Genomic DNA, 19,587 nt, shown 5'->3' with positions numbered 1-19,587 from the left:
CATTGCAGCAACACATGGCTACCTAGGGAGACCTTAGCTTTTGTTCGGCTTCTTCCAGGAAACTCAAACCAGATCAGGGAAGAGACACAGAAGGTTAGGAAGTGAGAAAGCCATTAATAGAAAGGGAACAAGATACATATTGCTCAGCATCCCGTTGGTGATCCTGTCCTGTCAGAGCACTAAGACAAAACAACGGAAGGGTTGGAGACAGAGAACACCTTTAATTTGATGAAGACATGATTGTCTACGTGGAAAATCAGAAGAACCTCTAGAAATATTATTAGCACCAATACATGAGTTTTCTGCAAGTCTATGTATATAAAATTAACATACGTAAATTAGTAGCATTCCTGTGCCATCGAAATAACCAACTAAAAATCGAAAAAGAAGATACTATGTATTTATAACAGAGAGACTATATATTTATAAAACTACAGGCAATGTAGGAAAAAAGTCCAAGCAAAGTACCCGTGAACCTTATGGAGATAAACTACAAAACAGAATTGAAGAATGTAAAAGGCGACCTCAACAAATGGAACTAGGTTGGGCATGGTGGCTCCTGCCTGTAATCCCAGCACTCTGGGAGGCCAAGCTGGGTGGGTTGCTTCAGCTCAGGAGTTCCAGACTAGCCTGCACAACACCGCAAAACTCCGTCTCTACAAAAAATACACACACAAAAATTAGCCGGGCGTGGTGGCCCATGCCTGTGGTCTTAGCTGCTCAGGAGGCAGAGGCAGGAGGATTGCTTGAGCCTGGGATCTTGAGGCTGCAGTGAACTGTGATGGTGCCACATCACTTTAGCCTGGGCAACAGAACAAGACCTTGTCTCAGAAAAAAAAAAAAAAAAAGAAACGGAGCTAAACATTATGTTCAAGTAGGCACTATCATAAAAGATATCAATTCTTCCCAAATTATCTGATAAATTTTAGGCAATCCCAATCAAAATTCACATCAGGGTTTTTTTTTTTTTTTTTTTTTGGTAAAATTTGCAAGCTGCTTCTAAATTTTTTGTGGAAGATCGAAATGTCAAGGATAACCAAGACCATTTCGACAATGGAATGTGGAATCTTTACCAGATAATACTTACTATAAAGCTGTGAATTGAAAGGGAATATGAAGAAGTGAAAATTATTTATTTTTTAAACAAGGTCTCATTCTGTCCCCCAGGGTGGAGTGCAGTGGCACGATTTCAGCTCACTACAACCCCCACCTCCTGGATTCAAGTGGTTCTCCTGCCTCCGCCTTCCGAGTTGCTAGGGTTACAGGTGTCGCCACCATGCCCAGCTAATTTTTGTGTTTTTAGTAGAGGCAGGGTTTCACCACATTGGCCAGGATGGTCTTGAACTCGTGACCTCAGGTGATCCACCTGCATTGGCCTCCCAAAGTGCTGGGATTACAGGTGTGAGCCACCACACCTGGCCTGAAAATAAGTTTTAAGATGGTGAAAGTTTTCTTTCTTTAATCATTGTTGTTTGTGTCCTTGCTTTTAGAAATTATAAATTATATTTAAAGTTTTTTTTTTTTTCCAATCGAAGAGAAGGGTCAGAAGTACAGAAGGCTAGGCTGGGCATGGTGACTCACTCCTGTAATCCCAGCACTTTGGAGGCTGAGGCGGGCTGATCGCTTGAGGTCAGGATTTCGAGAGCAGCCTGGCCAACATAGTGAAACCGTGTCTCTACTAAAAATACAAAATTAGCCGGGTATGGTTATGCCTGCCTGTAATCCCAGCTACTCAGGAGGCTGAGGCAGGAGTATCGCTTGAACCCGGGAGGCAGAGGTTGCGGTGAGCTGAGATCGTGCCATTGCACTCCAACCTGGGTGACAGAGTGAGACTCCACCTCAAAAAAAACCACAAAAGTACAGAAGACTGATGAAGAGGAATTGTTACTGAATGATTGTCCAAGACACAAAAGGAAATACTTCTATTTTCACATGATTGTCAAATACTCACTGTCACTAGTTTTAAAAAAAGACTTTGTAACAATTTTTACTTGTCAATTAAAAAAACAAATGAACAAAAAAAAAGGACTTGTGGATATGCCAGAGGCCCCGGGGCGCCTTACTTTGTGTTGAATCTCTCCTCAATAGGTCCTCAGACTTGTGCTTTATAGAAACTAGAATAGTATGATCGGCCCTCAGCATCCACAGGTTCCACATCTGTGGATTCAACCAAATACTCTGAAAATATTTAGAAAACAACAACAATAAAAATAACACAGGCTGGGCACGGTGGCTCACGCCTGTAATCCCAGCACTTTGGGAGGCTGAGGCGGGCAGATCATCTGAAGTCAGGAGTTTGAGACCAGCGTGGCCAACATGATGAAACCTTGTCTCTACTAAAAATACAAAAATTAGCCAGATGTGCTAGTGCATTGCCTGTAGTGCCAGTTACTCGGTAGGCTGAGGCAGGAGAATCGCCTGAACCCGGGAGGCAGAGGTTGCAGTGAGCAGAGATTGCATCACTGTACTCCAGCCTGGGCAACAGAGCAAGACTCTGTCTCAAGAAAATAAAAAGTAAAAATTACAGTGTAACTATTGATATCCCATCTACATTTTATTAGGTATTATAAGTAATCTAGAGAGGATTTAAAATGGAGGATGTATGTAGGTTTTATGCAAAAACAATGCTATTTTATATAAAGGACTTGGTATCTTTGAGGGGTCTTGGATCCAGTTTTCCAAGTCACTCTGTTTGTGGTACTTTGTTTTGTTTTTTTTTGTTTTTTGTTTTTGTTTTTGTTTTTGTTTTTTTGAGACGGAGTCTCGCTCTGTCACCCAGTCTGGAGTGCAGTGGCCGGATCTCAGCTCACTGCAAGCTCCGCCTCCCGGGTTTACGCCATTCTCCTGCCTCAGCCTCCCGAGTAGCTGGGACTACAGGCGCCTGCCACCTCGCCCGGCTAAGTTTTTGTATTTTTAGTAGAGACGGGGTTTCACTGTGTTAGCCAGGATGGTCTCGATCTCCTGACCTCGTGATCCGCCCGTCTCGGCCTCCCAAAGTGCTGGGATTACAGGCTTGAGCCACCGCGCCCGGCTGTGGTACTTTGTTAATGCAGCCCTAGGAAATGAACAGATTGCCTAAAACTTGGTTTTCTTCATTATATAATGGGGGTCCTATTATTTAGGAGTGATTGAGAGTAATTACATGAACTATATGTATAAGGTGATAAAAAATAATGTTAACCAGTCAGGAGATGAGAACTGCTGTTACTGTTATTTTTATCACGATTATAGTTATCGTTTTCCTCCATACTTTCAATGTGGTATAAATTTGTCATATTGGAATATATGTTGTTTCCCCCATTATAGGCTGAATATAAAAAAGCTGTAACCACTAATCAGTGGCACCGAAGATTAGAGTTTCCAAGTGGAGAGACAATTGTTATGCACAATCCAAAGGTAATGATGCTGTTTAAAATATTAAGATACTAAGTTCATTTTAATATTTTTCTGTACATGTTTGATAAATTGTTCATTTTTAGTAACTTCTACAGTGGGAATGTTTTTATAACAAATGCATTGCTTTTAAAATAGTTTCTTATATAAACAAATATGTTTCTATGATTCACATTGATCATAGAAACAAAAACACACATTTTTCATAGGGCAAGGTTCATGCCTGTGAGAGGCTGAGACAGGTGGAATGCTTGAGCCAGGGCGACAGCAGAACCCTGACTCTATAAAAAATAGAAAAATTAGCTGGGCAGGGCTGGGCGCGGTGGCTCAAGCCTGTAATCCCAGCACTTTGGGAGGCCGAGACAGGCGGATCACGAGGTCAGGAGATCGAGACCATCCTGGCTAACACGGTGAAACCCCGTCTCTACTAAAAAAAAACCGAAAAACTAGCCAGGTGAGGTGGCGAGTGCCTATAGTCCCAGCTACTCGGGAGGCTGAGGCAGGAGAATGGCGTAAACCCGGGAAGCGGAGCTTGCAGTGAGCTGAGATCCAGCCACTACACTCCAGCCTGGGCGACAGAGCGAGACTCCGTCTCAAAAAAAAAAAAAAAAAAAGAAAAGAAAAATTAGCTGGGCATAGTGGCACGTGCCTGTAGTCCCAGCTACTCGAGAAGCTGAGGTGGGAGGATTACTCGAACCTGGGAGATTGAGGCTGCAGTGAGTCATGGTTGTGCCCCACTGCCCTCCAGCCTGGGTAACAGAGCAAGACCTCATCTCAAAATAAAAAGTAAATTTTTCTCAGGCTGGGTATGGTGGCTCACACCTGTAATCCCAGCATTTTGGGAAGCCAAAGTGGGAAGATTGCTTGAGGCTAGGAGTTTGAGACCAGCCTGGGCAACAAAGAGACTATCTCTCTACAAAAATTAGCTGAGTATAGTGGTGTGCACCTGTCTAGCTACTCGGGAGGCTGAAATGGGAGGATCACTTGAGCCCAAGAGTTTGAGATTGTAGTGAGCTGTGATCACGCTCACTCCAGCCTGGGTGACAGAGCAAGACTCTGTCTAAATAAATAAATAAAGTAAGTATTTCTTACGAAGTTTCTGTTTATGGCAACATGATAACTGGAGTATAGTATGCACTGTAGAAGTTGCTTGATAATTTTTATCACTTGATCAGAAGTTGGCAAGCTTTTTCTATAAAGGGCCAGAGACAAAATATTTAAGGCTTTGCAAGTTACCTGTTCCCTGTTGCAGCCACCAGCTCTGCCACTGTGGTGTGAAAGCAGCCAGAGACAATGTATAAACCAATGGGTATGATATTTTCAATGAATCTTTATTCATAAAAACAGGTGGTGGGGCACATTTTTCCTGTGGGCTGTAGTATGCCTGTCTGCCCTTGATGTGGTTTGCTCTAACCTTTCAAGTAAAAATGTGCCCTTTTTCTTTTTCTTTTTATTGTCTTTATGAATTTATCTTGTTTTTAAAAAAATATTGATTGCTGGTGTTCTGATTCTTTCATTTGCCAACCTTAATTTCTCTGAGCTCCAAGTTCCTCCCCTGCAATAATGATCTCCCAGGGTCATATTTTAGATGAAGTGAGGTAATTTATGCAAACGCATCTGGCATGGGGTTTAGCACACAGTAGTTTCTGAGAACATAGGCTTTTTATTTATTCATTTTTTTAATAGAAAAGTATATAAAAAAACTTACAATCCAATTACTTCTATAGTCCTTATTGATACTGAAATAAAAATAAAAACATTCATTTGCCAACAAAATGTGAACAGTTTAAAAGGACATTAAATGAAAAATAAAAGCCTCCTATCTCTGCCTTCCTCATTTCTCCTCTACATAGTAACCATCTTAATCTTTTTGTTTTTTTTAAGAGACAAGTTCTCACTCTCTTACCCAGGCTGCAGTGCAGTGACCAATCACAACTTGCTGCATCCTCGAACTCTGAACTCAAGGGATCCTCCTGCCTCAGCTTCCCAAGTAGCAAGGGCTACAGGTGTGCACCACCTTGCTTGGCCAGTTTTTAAGATTTTTTTGCAGAGATGGGGTCTTGCTATCTTGCCCAGGCTGGTCTGGAACTCTTGGGCTCAAGCCTTCCTCCTGCCTCCGCCTCCCAAAGTGCTGAGATTACAGGTGTGAGCCAACGCGCCTGACTAACCTTTTTTTTTTTTAGACAAATATTTTGCATACTACATCAAGTATATATTCTTTTTTTTTTTTTTTAATAAAATTTTCTATGTAGTATAGGGCTGAATTTAATACAGTTGGTTTAACAGAATGTATTTCTTAAAAAGTGGTAGGGTTTTGTCATTATGTTTTTGTCGTTGAAATTGAAATTTTATTTTAATTGGAAATCTTAGTATTTAAAGGATTTTGCTTTACATGTTTTTATAAGACAAAGACTCCTCAATTGCAGGTTACTTGTCCTTGATTTCTTTTTTTGTTTTTATTTTATTATTATTATTTTTTGTAGAGACAGGGTCTCTAACTTTGTTGCCCAGGCTGCTCTGGAACTCCTGAGCTCAAGCGGTCCTCCTACCTTGGCCTCTCAAAGTGTTGGGATTACGGGCATGAGCCACTGCACCAGGTCTGTCCTTGATTTCTTTTGTGTAAACCTGGAGTTTTATTTAGCTTTTCTTTTTGTTTATTTTTGGTTTTTTTTCGAGACAGGATTTTGCTCTGTTGCTCAGGCCAGAGTGCAGTAGTACAAACACAGCTCATTGCAGCTTTGACCTCCTGGGCTCAAGTGATCCCTCTGCCTTGGCCTCCTGAGAAGCTGGGACCATAGGCGTGCACCATCATGCCTGGCTAATTTTTAAATTTTTTGTGGAGACGGGGTCTCACCATATTGCTCAGGCTTGTCTTGAGCTCCTGGGCTCAAGTTATCCTCCCACCTCAGCCTCTCAAAGTGCTGGGATTACAGGTATGAGCCACCATACCTGGCCTGTGTTATAAGTTTTTAAATCAAGGTGTAATATTTCTAATTTAATTGTATAATTTTCAACATAAGCATTGGAAAGATATCGATTTGCTTAATTTTGGTGGTTAGTGAACACTAGCAAGACTCCTTTAAAGTTTGTTTTGGGGGAACAGTACTCATAATTTATAAGTCTCCATACTCTGAGGTGTAGCTTATTATGTATTAAACTACTTAGCCTGTAGTGGAAAAGAATTTGTTAATGAGCTTTGTCATAATTCTGTTGCATCTTGAAGGTTATTGTTCAGTTCCAGCCGTCCTCAGTGCCAGATGAATGGGGGACCACGCAAGATGGACAGACAAGGCCCAGGGTTGTAAAGCGTGGAATTGACGATAACCTTGATGAAATTCCTGACGGTGTGTATAGTTTGTTTAGAACTGAGGTCTGTTTTAGTCCTCTCCATTTTAGCATCATTCTTTAGAATGATGAAGAAAGAAACACAGTTATTAGAATTCCCTGCCACAGCGGCCATAGCATGCAGAAATCAGCCAGTTTGGCGCATATCTTTTTTTTTTTTGAGACAGGGTCTCATTCTGTCGCTCAGGCTGGAGTGCTGTGTTGTGAATGAACACGGCTCACTGCAGCTTCAACCTCCTGGGCTCAAGTGATCCTCCCACTTCAGCCTCCTGAGTAGCTGGGATGAAAGGCGTGTACCACCACTCCCAGCTAATATTTCTATTTTTTGTAGAGATGAAGTTTTGCCAGGTTGCCCAGGCTTTTCTCAAACTCCTGAGCTCAAGCTCTTTGCCTGCCTCGGCCTCCCAAAGTGCTGAAATTATAGGCGTAAGCCACTGTGCCTGGCCATATCTTTCTTTTTGATTTTATTACTTTTGTATCTTTATTTTTTAATGGATGCATAACAATTATACATATTAATGGGGGTATATACCTGATATTTTGATAAATGTATACAACGTGTAATGATGAAATTGAAGTAAGTATAGTATGTCCATCACTTCAAACATTCATCATTTCTTTGTGTTGGGAACATTTCAGATCTATTCCCCTAGGTATTTTTCTTTTTCTTTTTCTTTTCTTTTTTTTTCTTTTCTTTTCTTTTTTTTTTTTTTCAGACAGGGTCTCACTCTGTTGCCCAGGCTGGAGTACAGTGGCGTGATCTCGGCTCACTACAACCTCCACCTCCCAGGTTCATGTGATTCTCCTGCCTCAGCCTCCTGAGTAGCTGGGATTATAGGCGTGTACCACCACGCCCAGCTAATTTTTGTATTTTTAGAAGAGATGTGGTTTCACCATGTTGGCCAGGCTGGTCTCAAGTCATCCACCTACCTCAGCTTCCCGAAGTGCTGGGATTATAGGTGTGAGCCACTGCACCCTGCCTCTCCTAGGTATTTTGAAAGACACAATAAATTATTTTTAACTGTTGTCACCCTACTGTGCCATCTAACAGAAGTTATTCCTTCAACATACCTGTATGGTTGTACCCATTAATTGACCTCTTTTTATCTTCCCCTCGACCCTTCCCAGGCTCTGGTAGCCATCATTCTGCCCTTACCTCTGTGAGATAAACTTCTGTAGCTCCTACATATGAGTGAGAACATACAGATATATCTTTATCTTTAAATTTGAAATTCTGTTAAAATACATAAACCACATAGCATAGATTCTAAAATATGTTTTGTTGTGGAGAAGCACTTTGCTGGTTGGAACTAAGGTTTGGCAACGCTTTTAAGCTTGTGTTTTTACACCTCACCGGTTTGCGTTACTCTGGTGCGGGGATTGCAGGCTTTTTCTGTAAAGGGTCAGATAGCAGATAGGCTTTGCAGGCCATATGGTCTCTGTTACAGCTACTCAGCTTTGCATTGTTGTGTGAAATCAGCTGAAGACTGTATGTAAACAAATGGGCATATCCATGTTCCAGAAAACGTCTTTTTTTTTTTTCTTTAAACGGAGTCTCACTCTGTTTCCCAGGCTAGAGTGCAGTGGCATGATCTGGGCTCACTGCAACTTCCACCCACTGGGTTCAAGTGATTCTTGTGTCTCAGCCTCCCGAGTAGCTGGGATTACAGGCACCCACCACCACGCCTCGCTAATTTTTGTATTTTTAGTAGAGACAGGGTTTTGCCATGTTGGCCAGGCTGGTTTTGAACTCCTGACCTCAAGTGATCCACATGCCTCTGCCTCCCAAAGTGCTGGAATTACAGGCGTGAGCCACCACACCCAGCCCATAAAACTTTATTTATTTTATTTTTATGTTTTTCCTTGAATGGTTTCACTTTTGTCAAAAACTTTATTTATAAAAACAGGTGGCTGGGCCTGGTGACTCATGCCTGTAATCCCAGCACTTTGGGAGGCCGAGGCAAGTGGATCACCTGAGCTCAGGAGTTCGAGACCAGCCTGGCCAACATGGTGAAACCCTGTCTCTACTAAAAAAATACATATATAAAAATTAGCCGGGCATGGTGGCAGGTGCCTGTAATCCCAGCTACTCGGGAGGCTGAGGCAGGAGAATCGCTTGAACCTGGGAGACGGAGGTTGCAGGGAACCGAGATCGTGCCATTGCACTCTAGCCCAGGCAAGAAGAGCGAAACTCTGTCTCAAAAACAAAACAAAATAAACAAAACAGGTAGTGGGTAGGATTTGGCCTGTGGGCCATTGTTTGGCGTTGCCTGCTTTAGTGTATATGCTTTGGTTTCTTCTATACTATTATTTAAGAATGGATTTTATTTTTACAATTACATACACTTTATGTTTATTGAAGTGTATGTAAAATGTATGTTTGTTATAAATCAATACTCACTATGAAATCTGAGTAATCTCCATGTGGGGCTTAGTGTCCTGGGCAGTTGTGAAGCCTCTGTGGATACAAACGTGCTGTTCATCATGTGCTAATAGCATCTGGGAAGAGAGAGAGCCTGCTGCCTTCACCTCTTGTTCTAGTTCGCTTTTATTTGCTGAGAGGGACAAACTGTTCCTCTAATTTGATAGGGGTAATGAGGCTTATTCTCTTTGAAGGGTCATGAATTTCTTTGGCAAGTTTGTGATGACAAAAGAGATATCTAGAATATTGCCATTGGGAAAATCCAAACAAATTGCCATCTTTTATGTATGTTTAAAAATTTTTTTAATAGGGGAGATGCCTCAAGTTGACCATTTGGTGTTCGTGGTGCATGGCATTGGACCTGTGTGTGACTTACGCTTTAGGAGCATTATTGAGTGTGGTAAGTGTTGGGCATATTGTATTTCATGGGATGATCTGAGAACTAATGGAAGGGCTTTGGAGTATTTGTTTTTAGGATAGTTCCCAGCTGTGTACTACTTGCTGAGGGAGCTGTAAGAGGAGATTTAAATGGTCAGTGGGAAATACTGTTGTACTTGATTTGCTCTTGTGACACATGTGACTCATAAAATCCCAGACTCCGAGGAATTAGAAGGGATCTTGCTGACAGCCTTTGCCTGAGCACCTGCAGCAGCAAGGAGCACCTCTGCATTGAAGGGATTTATAGTCAGTGAGTTGGGAGAAGTTGTTTAATGGAAACGTGAATCTGCCTGGTTGACTTAAATTTTTGAAGTTTTATTTTTATGTCTATATAATAATAGTTGGTATTTATTGAATATTTGGTATATGCCAAGTATCTTAGATGTCTTGTCATTTGACCCTCACAAATAAACCTTTGGGGTATAGGCGCTGTCACTGTTATCGCCGCTACTGTGACTCATGAGGAACTGAGGCCCAGGGCAGTGGGGGTTGGGGGTGAAGAGGTAGGTAGGGGTGGGGGTGAGTGAAACTCTCCCTTCTCACAGTCAGTAGGGCCTGGAACCTGGAGCTGGCAGTGTGATTCCAGAGCCTTTCCCCAAGGTGCCGTGCTGCCTCCTCCCAGCAGTGGTGGTTGAACTGATTCATCCCAAGCATCTATTCCTCTGCAATAATGGAAAGTTGAAAAGAACTTCCCAAAAGTTACTTATTCCTTTCTTTTTTAAAAATTTTACTAATTCTCTTATCCTCATTTTTTTCTTAAAAAAAAAATGTATCTTTATGTTATTAAAAATACTGGCATGTTTGAGGTAACTGCTGACTAGCTATCAAGCTAGGAGAATTTAATTTATTTTCTCTGTTTTTTTTTTTTTTTTTTTTTCTTTTTCTTGAAGTGGATGATTTTAGGGTGGTTTCTCTCAAATTGCTGCAGACACATTTCAAGAAATCTTTAGATGACGGGAAAATAAGCAGAGTGGAGTTCCTTCCAGTTCATTGGCATAGTTCTTTGGGTGGGGACGCCACAGGTGTTGACAGGTTTGTGGATTTTGATAACTTGTTTTTCAAATTAGTCAAATTTAAATTTAAAATTTAAACCATAATATGAAATAGTTTATTGTAACTTCAATCAATATGTTTTTTAAAATTGTATACTTCTGACATGTGATTAAATATTGGCTGTAAAGTTTGCACACTACTTTTCTCTCTGTGTGTGTGCATTCCTCTTGTAAATATTTAAGAGAATCTTAAGAAATTTTAGCTGGTTTTAAAATACAATTTTAATCTGTAGCGGTTTAGACAGGGGGCTGTCCTTTATGTAGTAAGATGCCTAATGGCCTTTCCACTCAACCAAAAATGTCTCCAGAAATTGCCAGATGTCCCCTGGAGGGTAAAAATCACCCCTGACTGAGAACCACAGATTCAGAATATTGTTTCTCATTGGAGTTGCTCTTGTCGGGACAATTCTTTGCCGTCACAGTGTAGACCACTTAACTTCCTTAGTGTAAAGACCACTCAGTACTAGCAGTGCTCACCAGGCACTGTGGCAATTAAAAATACTCTGCTCAATTTTGAATGCTCCCAACTGAGAATCGTAAATACAGGTAATAGTTATGCTGGCACCTGTCTAGATTTTAGTGAACGCCGTAATGTTTCAGGGTACATAGTTTAATAAAACTGTTTCTACAACAGCATTTTATCTATGTTAGGCCCTATTGTAAGGGTGTTTTCTTTGTGTGTATTCCTAAATTTCATTTTGGTCATTCTCAAATTTGGAAAGATTTTTCGTTCCATGTAGCCCTGTTTTTTCTGTTTGATATTCTCTTTAGTCCTTTTGACCCACAAGTTTTGTCAGGTGTCCAGATTTGCAGTTAACTGGAAGAAAAATGGAAGAGTAATCTTCCCTCTTTAAAAATAAAATAGAAATCTTTGCATATGACTTACATAGCAACTGACTCTTCAGAGAATCCCACGATTCATAGTATAGTTATAGGCACAAATAGCTTAAAAAAAAAAAAAAATTATTTTTGAGACAACATCTCACTGTCACCCAGGCTCTGGAGCACACTGGCATGATCATGGCTCACTGTGGCCTTGGCCTCCTGGGCTCAAGTGGTCCTCCCACCTCAGTCTCCCAAGTAGCTGGGACTACAGGCGCAAGCCGCCTTGCCTGGCCAATTTTTAAATTTTTTGTAGAGATGGGGTCTCACTGTGTTGCTCAAGCTGGTCTTGATCTCTTGAGCTCAAGCGTTCCTCCTGCCCTAGCCTCTCAAAGTCTCTACCACATATGGCAGCACACATTTTTTTGGCTTTATTTTTATATTTTTAATTTTTTTTCGAGGTGGAGTCTCGCTCTGTCGCCCAGGCTGGAGTGTGGTGGCACAATCTCGGCTCACTGCAACCTCCACCTCCTGGGTTCAAGCGATACTCATTCTTTAGCCTCCCAAACAGCTGGGTCTACAGGTGCGTGCTACGACGTGTGGCTAACTTTTGATTACAAAAGAATTTTTTTTTGAGATGGAATCTTGCTCTGTCGCCCAGACTGGGGTGCAGTGGTACAGTCTCGGCTCACTGCAACCTCTGTCTTTCAGGTTCAAGCAATTCTCCTGCCTCACCCTCCTGAGTAGCTGGGATTACAGATGTACACCACCACAGTTGGCTAATTTGTGTATTTTTAGTAAAGATGGGGTTTCGCCATGTTGGCTTGGTTGGTTTTGAACTCCTGACCTCAAGTGATCGACCCACCTCGGCCTCCCAAAGTGCTGGGATTGCAGATGTGAGCCACTGCATCTGGCCTATCTTGATTTATTTATAATGACTGTCTACAGAAACAACTCATATTTAGTCTGTGGGGTTTTCTTAGTGTATTTTCAGGAGTCAAAAATCTAAACTTTAAAAAATCTGTAAATTTAAGGTAGATGCTGACTGAATGTGCTGTATTTTTCTTTTTAAACAGGAATATTAAGAAAATCACTTTGCCAAGTATTGGTCGATTTCGTCACTTTACCAATGAAACTTTGCTAGATATTTTATTTTATAACAGCCCCACCTACTGTCAGACTATCGTGGAAAAAGTAGGAATGGAGATAAACCGTCTGCATGCACTGTTTATGAGTCGGAACCCAGACTTCAAAGGAGGTGTCTCTGTTGCTGGTCACAGTTTAGGTAAAACTGTCAAATATCCACATTTTAAATACAATTTTTGTTGAGTTATAACTGCTTTCAGTATAGGTGATATTGTTAGTGCAAAATTAAGAATTATATATTTTAAGTTTCAGAAAGGGAGAAATGAATGCTTTGAGTTTAGATTCTGCCTTTTCTATATTCATCTCTAGTATTACCGAGGGAATGCTACGTATTTTAATTTATGCTGCTGTTTGATAAAATAAAATTACTAATTATCAGGTCTTGAGTAATATGTAACTTCTGTATGACTTTTGACTATAGACATTGAAAAAAGAATTTATTTAGTGTTATAAAAGCACCTACTACATTATAAGGCAAAATGTTTCTTTTTCTTAGGTTCTTTAATATTGTTTGACATCCTGTCTAATCAAAAAGATTTGAATTTATCAAAGTGTCCTGGACCTCTTGCTGTTGCTAATGGAGTTGTGAAGCAGCTACATTTTCAGGAAAAGCAGGTATGTCTGTGCATGGCCAATTAACATTTTGATTTAGAGTCTATGGAGCTGAACAGTTTTCGAAAGTCTGAACTGTTTCCTGAAACGTTTGTTTGTTTGTTTGTTTTAATGAAGACTTGCTTGGTTGCTTGGGCTAGTCTTGAGTTCCCTCCTGGCCTCAAGTGATCCTCCTGCCTTGGCCTCCCAAAGTGCTGGGATCAATAACTCTTCAGAGAATCCCCAAATTCAGAGTACAGTTATAGGCCCAAATAAAATAGCTACCGTGTCCAGCCCTGAAACTGGTTTTACATATTAAAGTACACCAAGGTTTAGAAATGGAATGGAATCATGGAGCTCATTATTTGAGTTTCTCACTCTTCTTCTTTATGGATTATAAATTTAAATATGAAAGTTTATGATTTTTAAAAATGTAAATTATAGGAAATGGAGACATGAGTGATTTATTAAATTTATATACTTTTCAGAATATTCAATTTTTTTTTTTTTTTTTGAGGCAGAGTTTCACTCTTGTCACTCAGGCTAGAGTGCAATGGTATCTCGGCTCACTGCAACCTCTGCCTCTTGGGTTCAAGTGATTCTCCTGCCTCAGCCTCCCAAGTAGCTGGGATTACAGGTGCCTGCCACCACGCCTGGCTAATTTTTGTGTTTTTGGTAGAGACGGGGTTTCAACATGTTGGCCAGGCTGGTCTTCAACTCCTGACCTCAGGTGATGTGCCTGTCTCAGCCTCCCAGAGTGCTGGGATTACAGGCCTGAGCCACTGGGCCTGGCCAGAACATTCAAACTTTGAATGGCAAAGTACTGTACCTAAAATTATGATTTGTCTATAGAGCAAAATTGTTTCAGATTTTTCGTAGATAAGGAGTTGTTATATGGGAGTTTTTCTGAGCTTGTAATATTTTTTACTTTTTTTTAAAGTTGCCTGAAGAGCCAAAGCTGACTATGGATGAGTCATGTGACCTTGATGTTGAAAATGAAGAAGTCCTAACTTTGCAAGAAACTCTGGAAGCACTTAGCCTCTCTGAATACTTCAGCACTTTTGAAAAGGAAAAGATTGATATGGAATCTCTGGTACTGATCATAGTTTGCTTTACTTTGTTTGAAATTGTTTTTCTTGTGTATAGATTGAAAATTAAGAATAAACACTTTTATATCAAAATACATTCCAGAGTAGACAAAGACTGAAACGGTTTAAAAAATTGAAAAACACAGAAGAATATTTTTTATAATCTGAAAGGCTTTTCTAAGTATGATGCAAAATCCAGAAGCCATCAAAGAAGACAATTGTGTAACAATAGACACCATAAACAACATCTAAAGGCCAGTGATACATTTGCAACACACATTATAGACAGAGGGCTTACTTCATTAATATTCAAAGCTTCTACAAATCAGTTACAGAAAGACCATCATATCAGTGTGTTACGTAAATAGGCAAAGAATATAAATGTGATTTGCAGAAAAGGAAATATCAGATAGTTTCTTCGCACGTGGAAACTCATAAGAGAAATGGAAATTGAAAGTACAATGGGATTTTTTTTAACTTACCAGTTTGAAAAAATAGGAAGTTTGATAATATGCTGTGTGGCCAGGATGAAGGGAAGTAGGCATCGTGATATATTGTTTGTCAGACTGTAAATTGGTACAGACTCTTTGGAGGGCAGTTTGGCAATATCTTTAAGAATATATAAAAATTACCCTTTGCTTCATTAATTTCATTGCCAGGAATATTTCCTACAGAGAAATATTCACACAAGAATATCTACAAGGATACTCACAGCAGTATTTGCAATATAAAAGAGCATTAGAAACACCATTGGTGTTGAGGAGTAGGGTGCTAGTGAAATCATTTATGGTGCATCCACATAATGGAGTACCCTACAGCTGTTGAACGAATGAAGCAGTGTCAGAGATACCTGTCTCTAAGATACATTTACATGAAGAGAGCAAAGTTCAGTACTGTGTGCATAGTAGACCACACACACAGAGAAAAACATGTAGGGGTGCTATGCATACATAAGACATCTCTTCAAAGAGCGAATTTCCACAGTTGCTGCTGAAAGGAGAATTGTATGGTTGGGACAGCAGTGGAAGGAAGATATTTCATCGTATGCTTGACTATATATAGCTTTGGAATTTTGTATAACATACATGTATTTTCTGTTAATAGAATGATTTAGGTGTGGAGGCCTAAGATTTTATAGCCTAAAGCAATGCATGATTTAAATACGAAATAATTAACTTTTAAAAAGTTGAGTGGCTCTTAGATTGCTTTAGATGATGTGGTTTCTTTATGATTTTCATATTCTCATTTCAGTTCTTCTATCACTAGATTGATTAATGTGCTTGTCTGTTTCTTTTTAAAGCTTATGTGTACAGTTGATGACCTGAAGGAAATGGGGATACCCCTTGGACCCAGAAAGAAGATAGCTAACTTTGTAGAACATAAAGCAGCCAAACTGGTAAAGTTCACCTCTGACTCAAGAAAAACTAAAACTCGTGGTGTGACCAGCTTGTTTATGTTGTAGAAAATGTTGATACTGCTATGGTTAGGTAAGCTAGTTTGCTCCCTACATAGGGCACAGTAAGGGAGCTGATGGAAACCCAGACGTAGGAGTCAGTCAGAGTTGAGCTTAAGTCCACATTAGGCTAAGTGACCATCCTGGTTTTCCTGGGACTAAGTTCCTAGGATGAAGGGCTTTCAGTTTTAAAATGGATATTTAAGGTTTTCCTGGTACAAAAACTGATTAAGTTCTGACAAATAAATTCTCAGCTCAACCATTCATTAACTACATATTAATGAGCAATTTTTATTTGGTTTTATTTGTTTGTTTATTTTGAGATGGGATCTTGCTGTGTTTCCCACTGCTGGTCTCAAACTCCTGGGCTCAAGCTATCCTCCCGCCTCAGCCTTCTGAGCATGAGTGATTTTCTTAATTTTTCTGATCCTTTGTTTTCTTCATTTCTAAAATGGAGGTAATAATACCTTCCTCATAGGGTTGGAGTAAGGATGAAATAATGCCTGCAAAGCTTAGCACCAAGTAATAGTTTACTTTCTTTCTTCCCAGTCCTTATCATCTAAAGAGATGAGGCAAAACATACACACTAAAGTCTCATTACACACTAAATAGCAAAAATTTTTAACAATACAAAACAAGGCAACAACTAAAAAGCATTTAAAACTAGAACAACTGGAAAATTATACTTGTTTTATTAAGTTTAATTTATTGATCAAATTAATTTTACAGAGGTTTTCTAATTAGAAAAATTAGATGACAGGGTGGCTGTCTTATTTTTATTGTTACTAACACGCTCTTTGATGATCCTTCCATCTTTTGAATTTCTATAGTTCTATTATTTTACTACCTATTTGGAACTTAACCTACGTCATTTCTTTATATGGAAAATGACTATAAAGTCATAGGACTGATTTTTTTTTTTTTTTTAGTGGTTAGCTTAAGGAATTAAGTCTTTCAGCATTTTATTGAATAGCTACCTCTTTTGAGTCAGGCACCGTGTTCAATTCTTGGGAGCCAGAGATTAACCAAGAGTGTGCTGTCTAGTTAGGGGGAGCGTGTTGAGCTCAAATGACAACATACCAGCCCCATAATAGCGTGCTCTGTGTGCTGTCCTGAGGCAGATGAGAGGTGGCAGTTCTGGCTTGTTGAAACAAGCATGGGGTTGGTGAGAGAAGACTTCCCCAAGGTGATGGTGCTTGAGCTTGAAGGAGGGGTAAGATTAGGGGAGACGGCCTTCTGGAAGCTGGCATGTTGTTTTCCTGTAGCATCAGGGAAACTGGAAACTGGGAAGGGCAGAGGGTTCCAAAGGTCCAAATGGCAGGTGTGAGGGCTTGGATTTTGTCTTGTAAAGGAGTGGTTCTCAAACATGTTCTTATGGCCATGAAAGTCATGGTGTTTTTAAACAAACATTACAAAATACTGACCTGCTTATTCTATCACGTTATGATTTAGCACCAAATCATCTGTGTAGTCTAAATTTTAATTTTAACTTTCGGGTTGTGGAGAGTTTGCTTGGTCACAGTGCACAGATGAAGTTGGAAAGGTGTGAAGTGGAGGTGGCTGCAATCTTACATAGTAGTAATTGTAATTGTACCGTGACTGAAAGAGAGATGGTAGGGTATAAGATAGGAGGTGGAGAGGAAGGGAGCAACTCAAAAGACGTTTTAGACATAGACAAGCAGTATTTGATTAAGTGCTGAGAAAGGTTATTAGTTTTGGCCGTTAAGAGGTATCTTTCGTGTCATTTTTCTTGTATGTTGAATTGTTCTGTAATTCCAGTTTACAAAGAGCTTTTCATCTCATGTGAGCCTCACAGCAACCCTGTGAGTGTGAGTAGATCCCCAGGCGTCTGTCTCTGATGAGCACAGTAGTCAAACTGAGACTAGGACTCAAGCGTGTCAGTGTTGTTCCTGTATACAGGCTGCATGCTCCATACATAAAAATGCTTGTCTCTGTGTATACATGTTTATATATCAGTGAAGCAAAAGCCTGTAAAAAAAAAAACAAACAAAAATAAGAAACGAGCTTTGTGTTCAGGCCCTATACCATGTTCTTAATTTATTCTGTAATGAAAGGGAAAAAAGTAGAAAAGGATTCTATAGTTCTTGAAGAATTTGTAGGAGACTGGTTTATGGACTGCAGTTGCTTAGATATATAAATTATGGCATTTATAAGAATGTTTTGAAATGAGCAAAAATCTATAGAGTGATATTATTTTTTAAATTAAAAGGTAATTGCCTTTGGATGAACCATGAAACTTTCTCAGCTGAGTTGCCATTGATTGCTCTACATTTCTTACAGATAACAAGGTGCCACTAGATCAGTACAAAAGTAATATGGTGTGTCCTGTTGATTTACTGTAACTGAAATAATGGGACCAAAATTAGCGATTATTTTATAGTAAGGAGATCAAATATTTGTGATATTTGTGACTATGCACTTTTTTTTTCTTTTTAAAGCATCTTAGTAATTTTCATTTGAAAAGGAATTGTTTCTAGTTTTGGGAATATTGATAGTCAAGTATGTATATGTTGGTTCAGTGTTTTTTTGTTTTTTTTTTTTTGAGAGGGAGTCTCGCTTTGTCTCCCAGGCTGGAGTGCAGTGGCGTGATCTCGGCTCACTGCAACCTCTGCCTCCCAGGTTCAAGTGATTCTCCTGATTCAGCCTCCCAATTAGCTGGGATTATAGGCACCTGCCACCACGCCCAGCTAATTTTTGTATTTTTAGTAGAGGTGGAGTTTCACCATGTTGGTCAGGCTGGTCTCAAACTCCTGACCTCAGGTGATCCACCCGCCTTGGCCTCCCAAAGTGCTGGGATTACAAGAATGAGCCACCACGCCCAGCCTATGTTGGTTCACTTTTAAACACTGTTGGTTCACAGTTTAAAAATTATTGCAAAATTTTGAACAAAACAACTCTTGGCAACAGGACAGTTTCTGATCTCCTCAGACAGCTCTCAGCAATTTAGAATGTTTTATGAATTTAACGGGAGGCATTCCTGAGTGAGAAAGCACTCAGAAGTGAGGAACCCTGAAAATGTTCCTTATTTCGGATTTTAGGCTTAATTTTGTATTGCCTCCAAAGGGCAGAGATAACCCAGCCTTCTAAAACACTGATGGAGGAAACAGTTACAAGCTGGCTAAGAGTTTTCTTTTTTATAGATTGCCTTTTCAATTAACCAGTTAGACTTACTTTCCTATTTCCTGGTGTTTGGAATTCAATAGTAGATAAGATCATTTTGGCTAGCTGTGTTGTTTAGGCACTGTTAATAGCTGTTTAAACAGAGACTAACAGTCATTCACAGCCTAACTTGTGTTACTGGGAAGTAAACAACTCCCCCTCCCAGCCAACTATTTAAATTTCTCCTGTGTTACTGTTGCTGCTGTATTCAGGGCAAATTACAAACCAGTGTGAATGACTTTTCACTCATTATAAAGACAACACCGTTTTTTTGTTTTTTTTTTTTGTCCTGCTCTGTCACTCAGGCTGGAATGCAGTGGTGGATCTTGGCTCACTGCAACCTCCGCCTCCCAGTTTCAAGCAAGTCTCTTGCCTCAGTCTCCCGAGTAGCTGGGATTACAGGTGCATGTCACCATGCCTGGGTAACTTTTTTGTATTTTTAGTAGAGATGGGGTTTTGCCATGTTGGTCAGGCTGGTCTCAAATTCCTGACCTCAAATGATCCACCTGCCTCGGCCTCCCAAAGTGCTGGGATTACAGGCGTAAGGCACTGCGCCCAGCTGAGATAACACCTTATGTAGATGCTCCAAAGTTTTGTTTATTTATGGAAATGCATAGATCTTTTAAAAAATTATTTATTATTTTTTGAGACAGAGTC

At 39.9% G+C, this 19,587-nt stretch overlaps 1 protein-coding gene across 4 annotated transcripts in view; it reads left to right on the top strand.

Annotated features, from left to right (window-relative positions):
• Nucleotides 1-19,587, top strand: part of SEC23I (SEC23 interacting protein) — a 51,230-nt gene that overhangs the window by 13,714 nt on the left and 17,929 nt on the right. For all 4 annotated transcript variants that reach the window (XR_011607597.1, XM_071069033.1, XM_011717684.3 and 1 more), the window contains exons 5-12: nucleotides 3,307-3,396; nucleotides 6,617-6,737; nucleotides 9,471-9,560; nucleotides 10,489-10,630; nucleotides 12,549-12,757; nucleotides 13,115-13,233; nucleotides 14,150-14,302; nucleotides 15,598-15,693. Coding sequence is in view for 3 of the 4 variants with exons in the window: in XM_071069033.1 (XP_070925134.1) it covers nucleotides 3,307-3,396; nucleotides 6,617-6,737; nucleotides 9,471-9,560; nucleotides 10,489-10,630; nucleotides 12,549-12,757; nucleotides 13,115-13,233; nucleotides 14,150-14,302; nucleotides 15,598-15,693 (1,020 nt within the window). In the remaining variant the exon portion in view is untranslated. The remainder of the gene's footprint in view (nucleotides 1-3,306; nucleotides 3,397-6,616; nucleotides 6,738-9,470; nucleotides 9,561-10,488; nucleotides 10,631-12,548; nucleotides 12,758-13,114; nucleotides 13,234-14,149; nucleotides 14,303-15,597; nucleotides 15,694-19,587) is intronic.

Source organism: Macaca nemestrina, chromosome 9 (genome assembly GCF_043159975.1).
Source record: "Macaca nemestrina isolate mMacNem1 chromosome 9, mMacNem.hap1, whole genome shotgun sequence".
Taxonomy (NCBI): domain Eukaryota; kingdom Metazoa; phylum Chordata; class Mammalia; order Primates; family Cercopithecidae; genus Macaca; species Macaca nemestrina.
The sequence above is the reverse complement of the archived record's forward strand: the minus strand, read 5'-3'. Positions and strand labels throughout refer to the sequence as shown.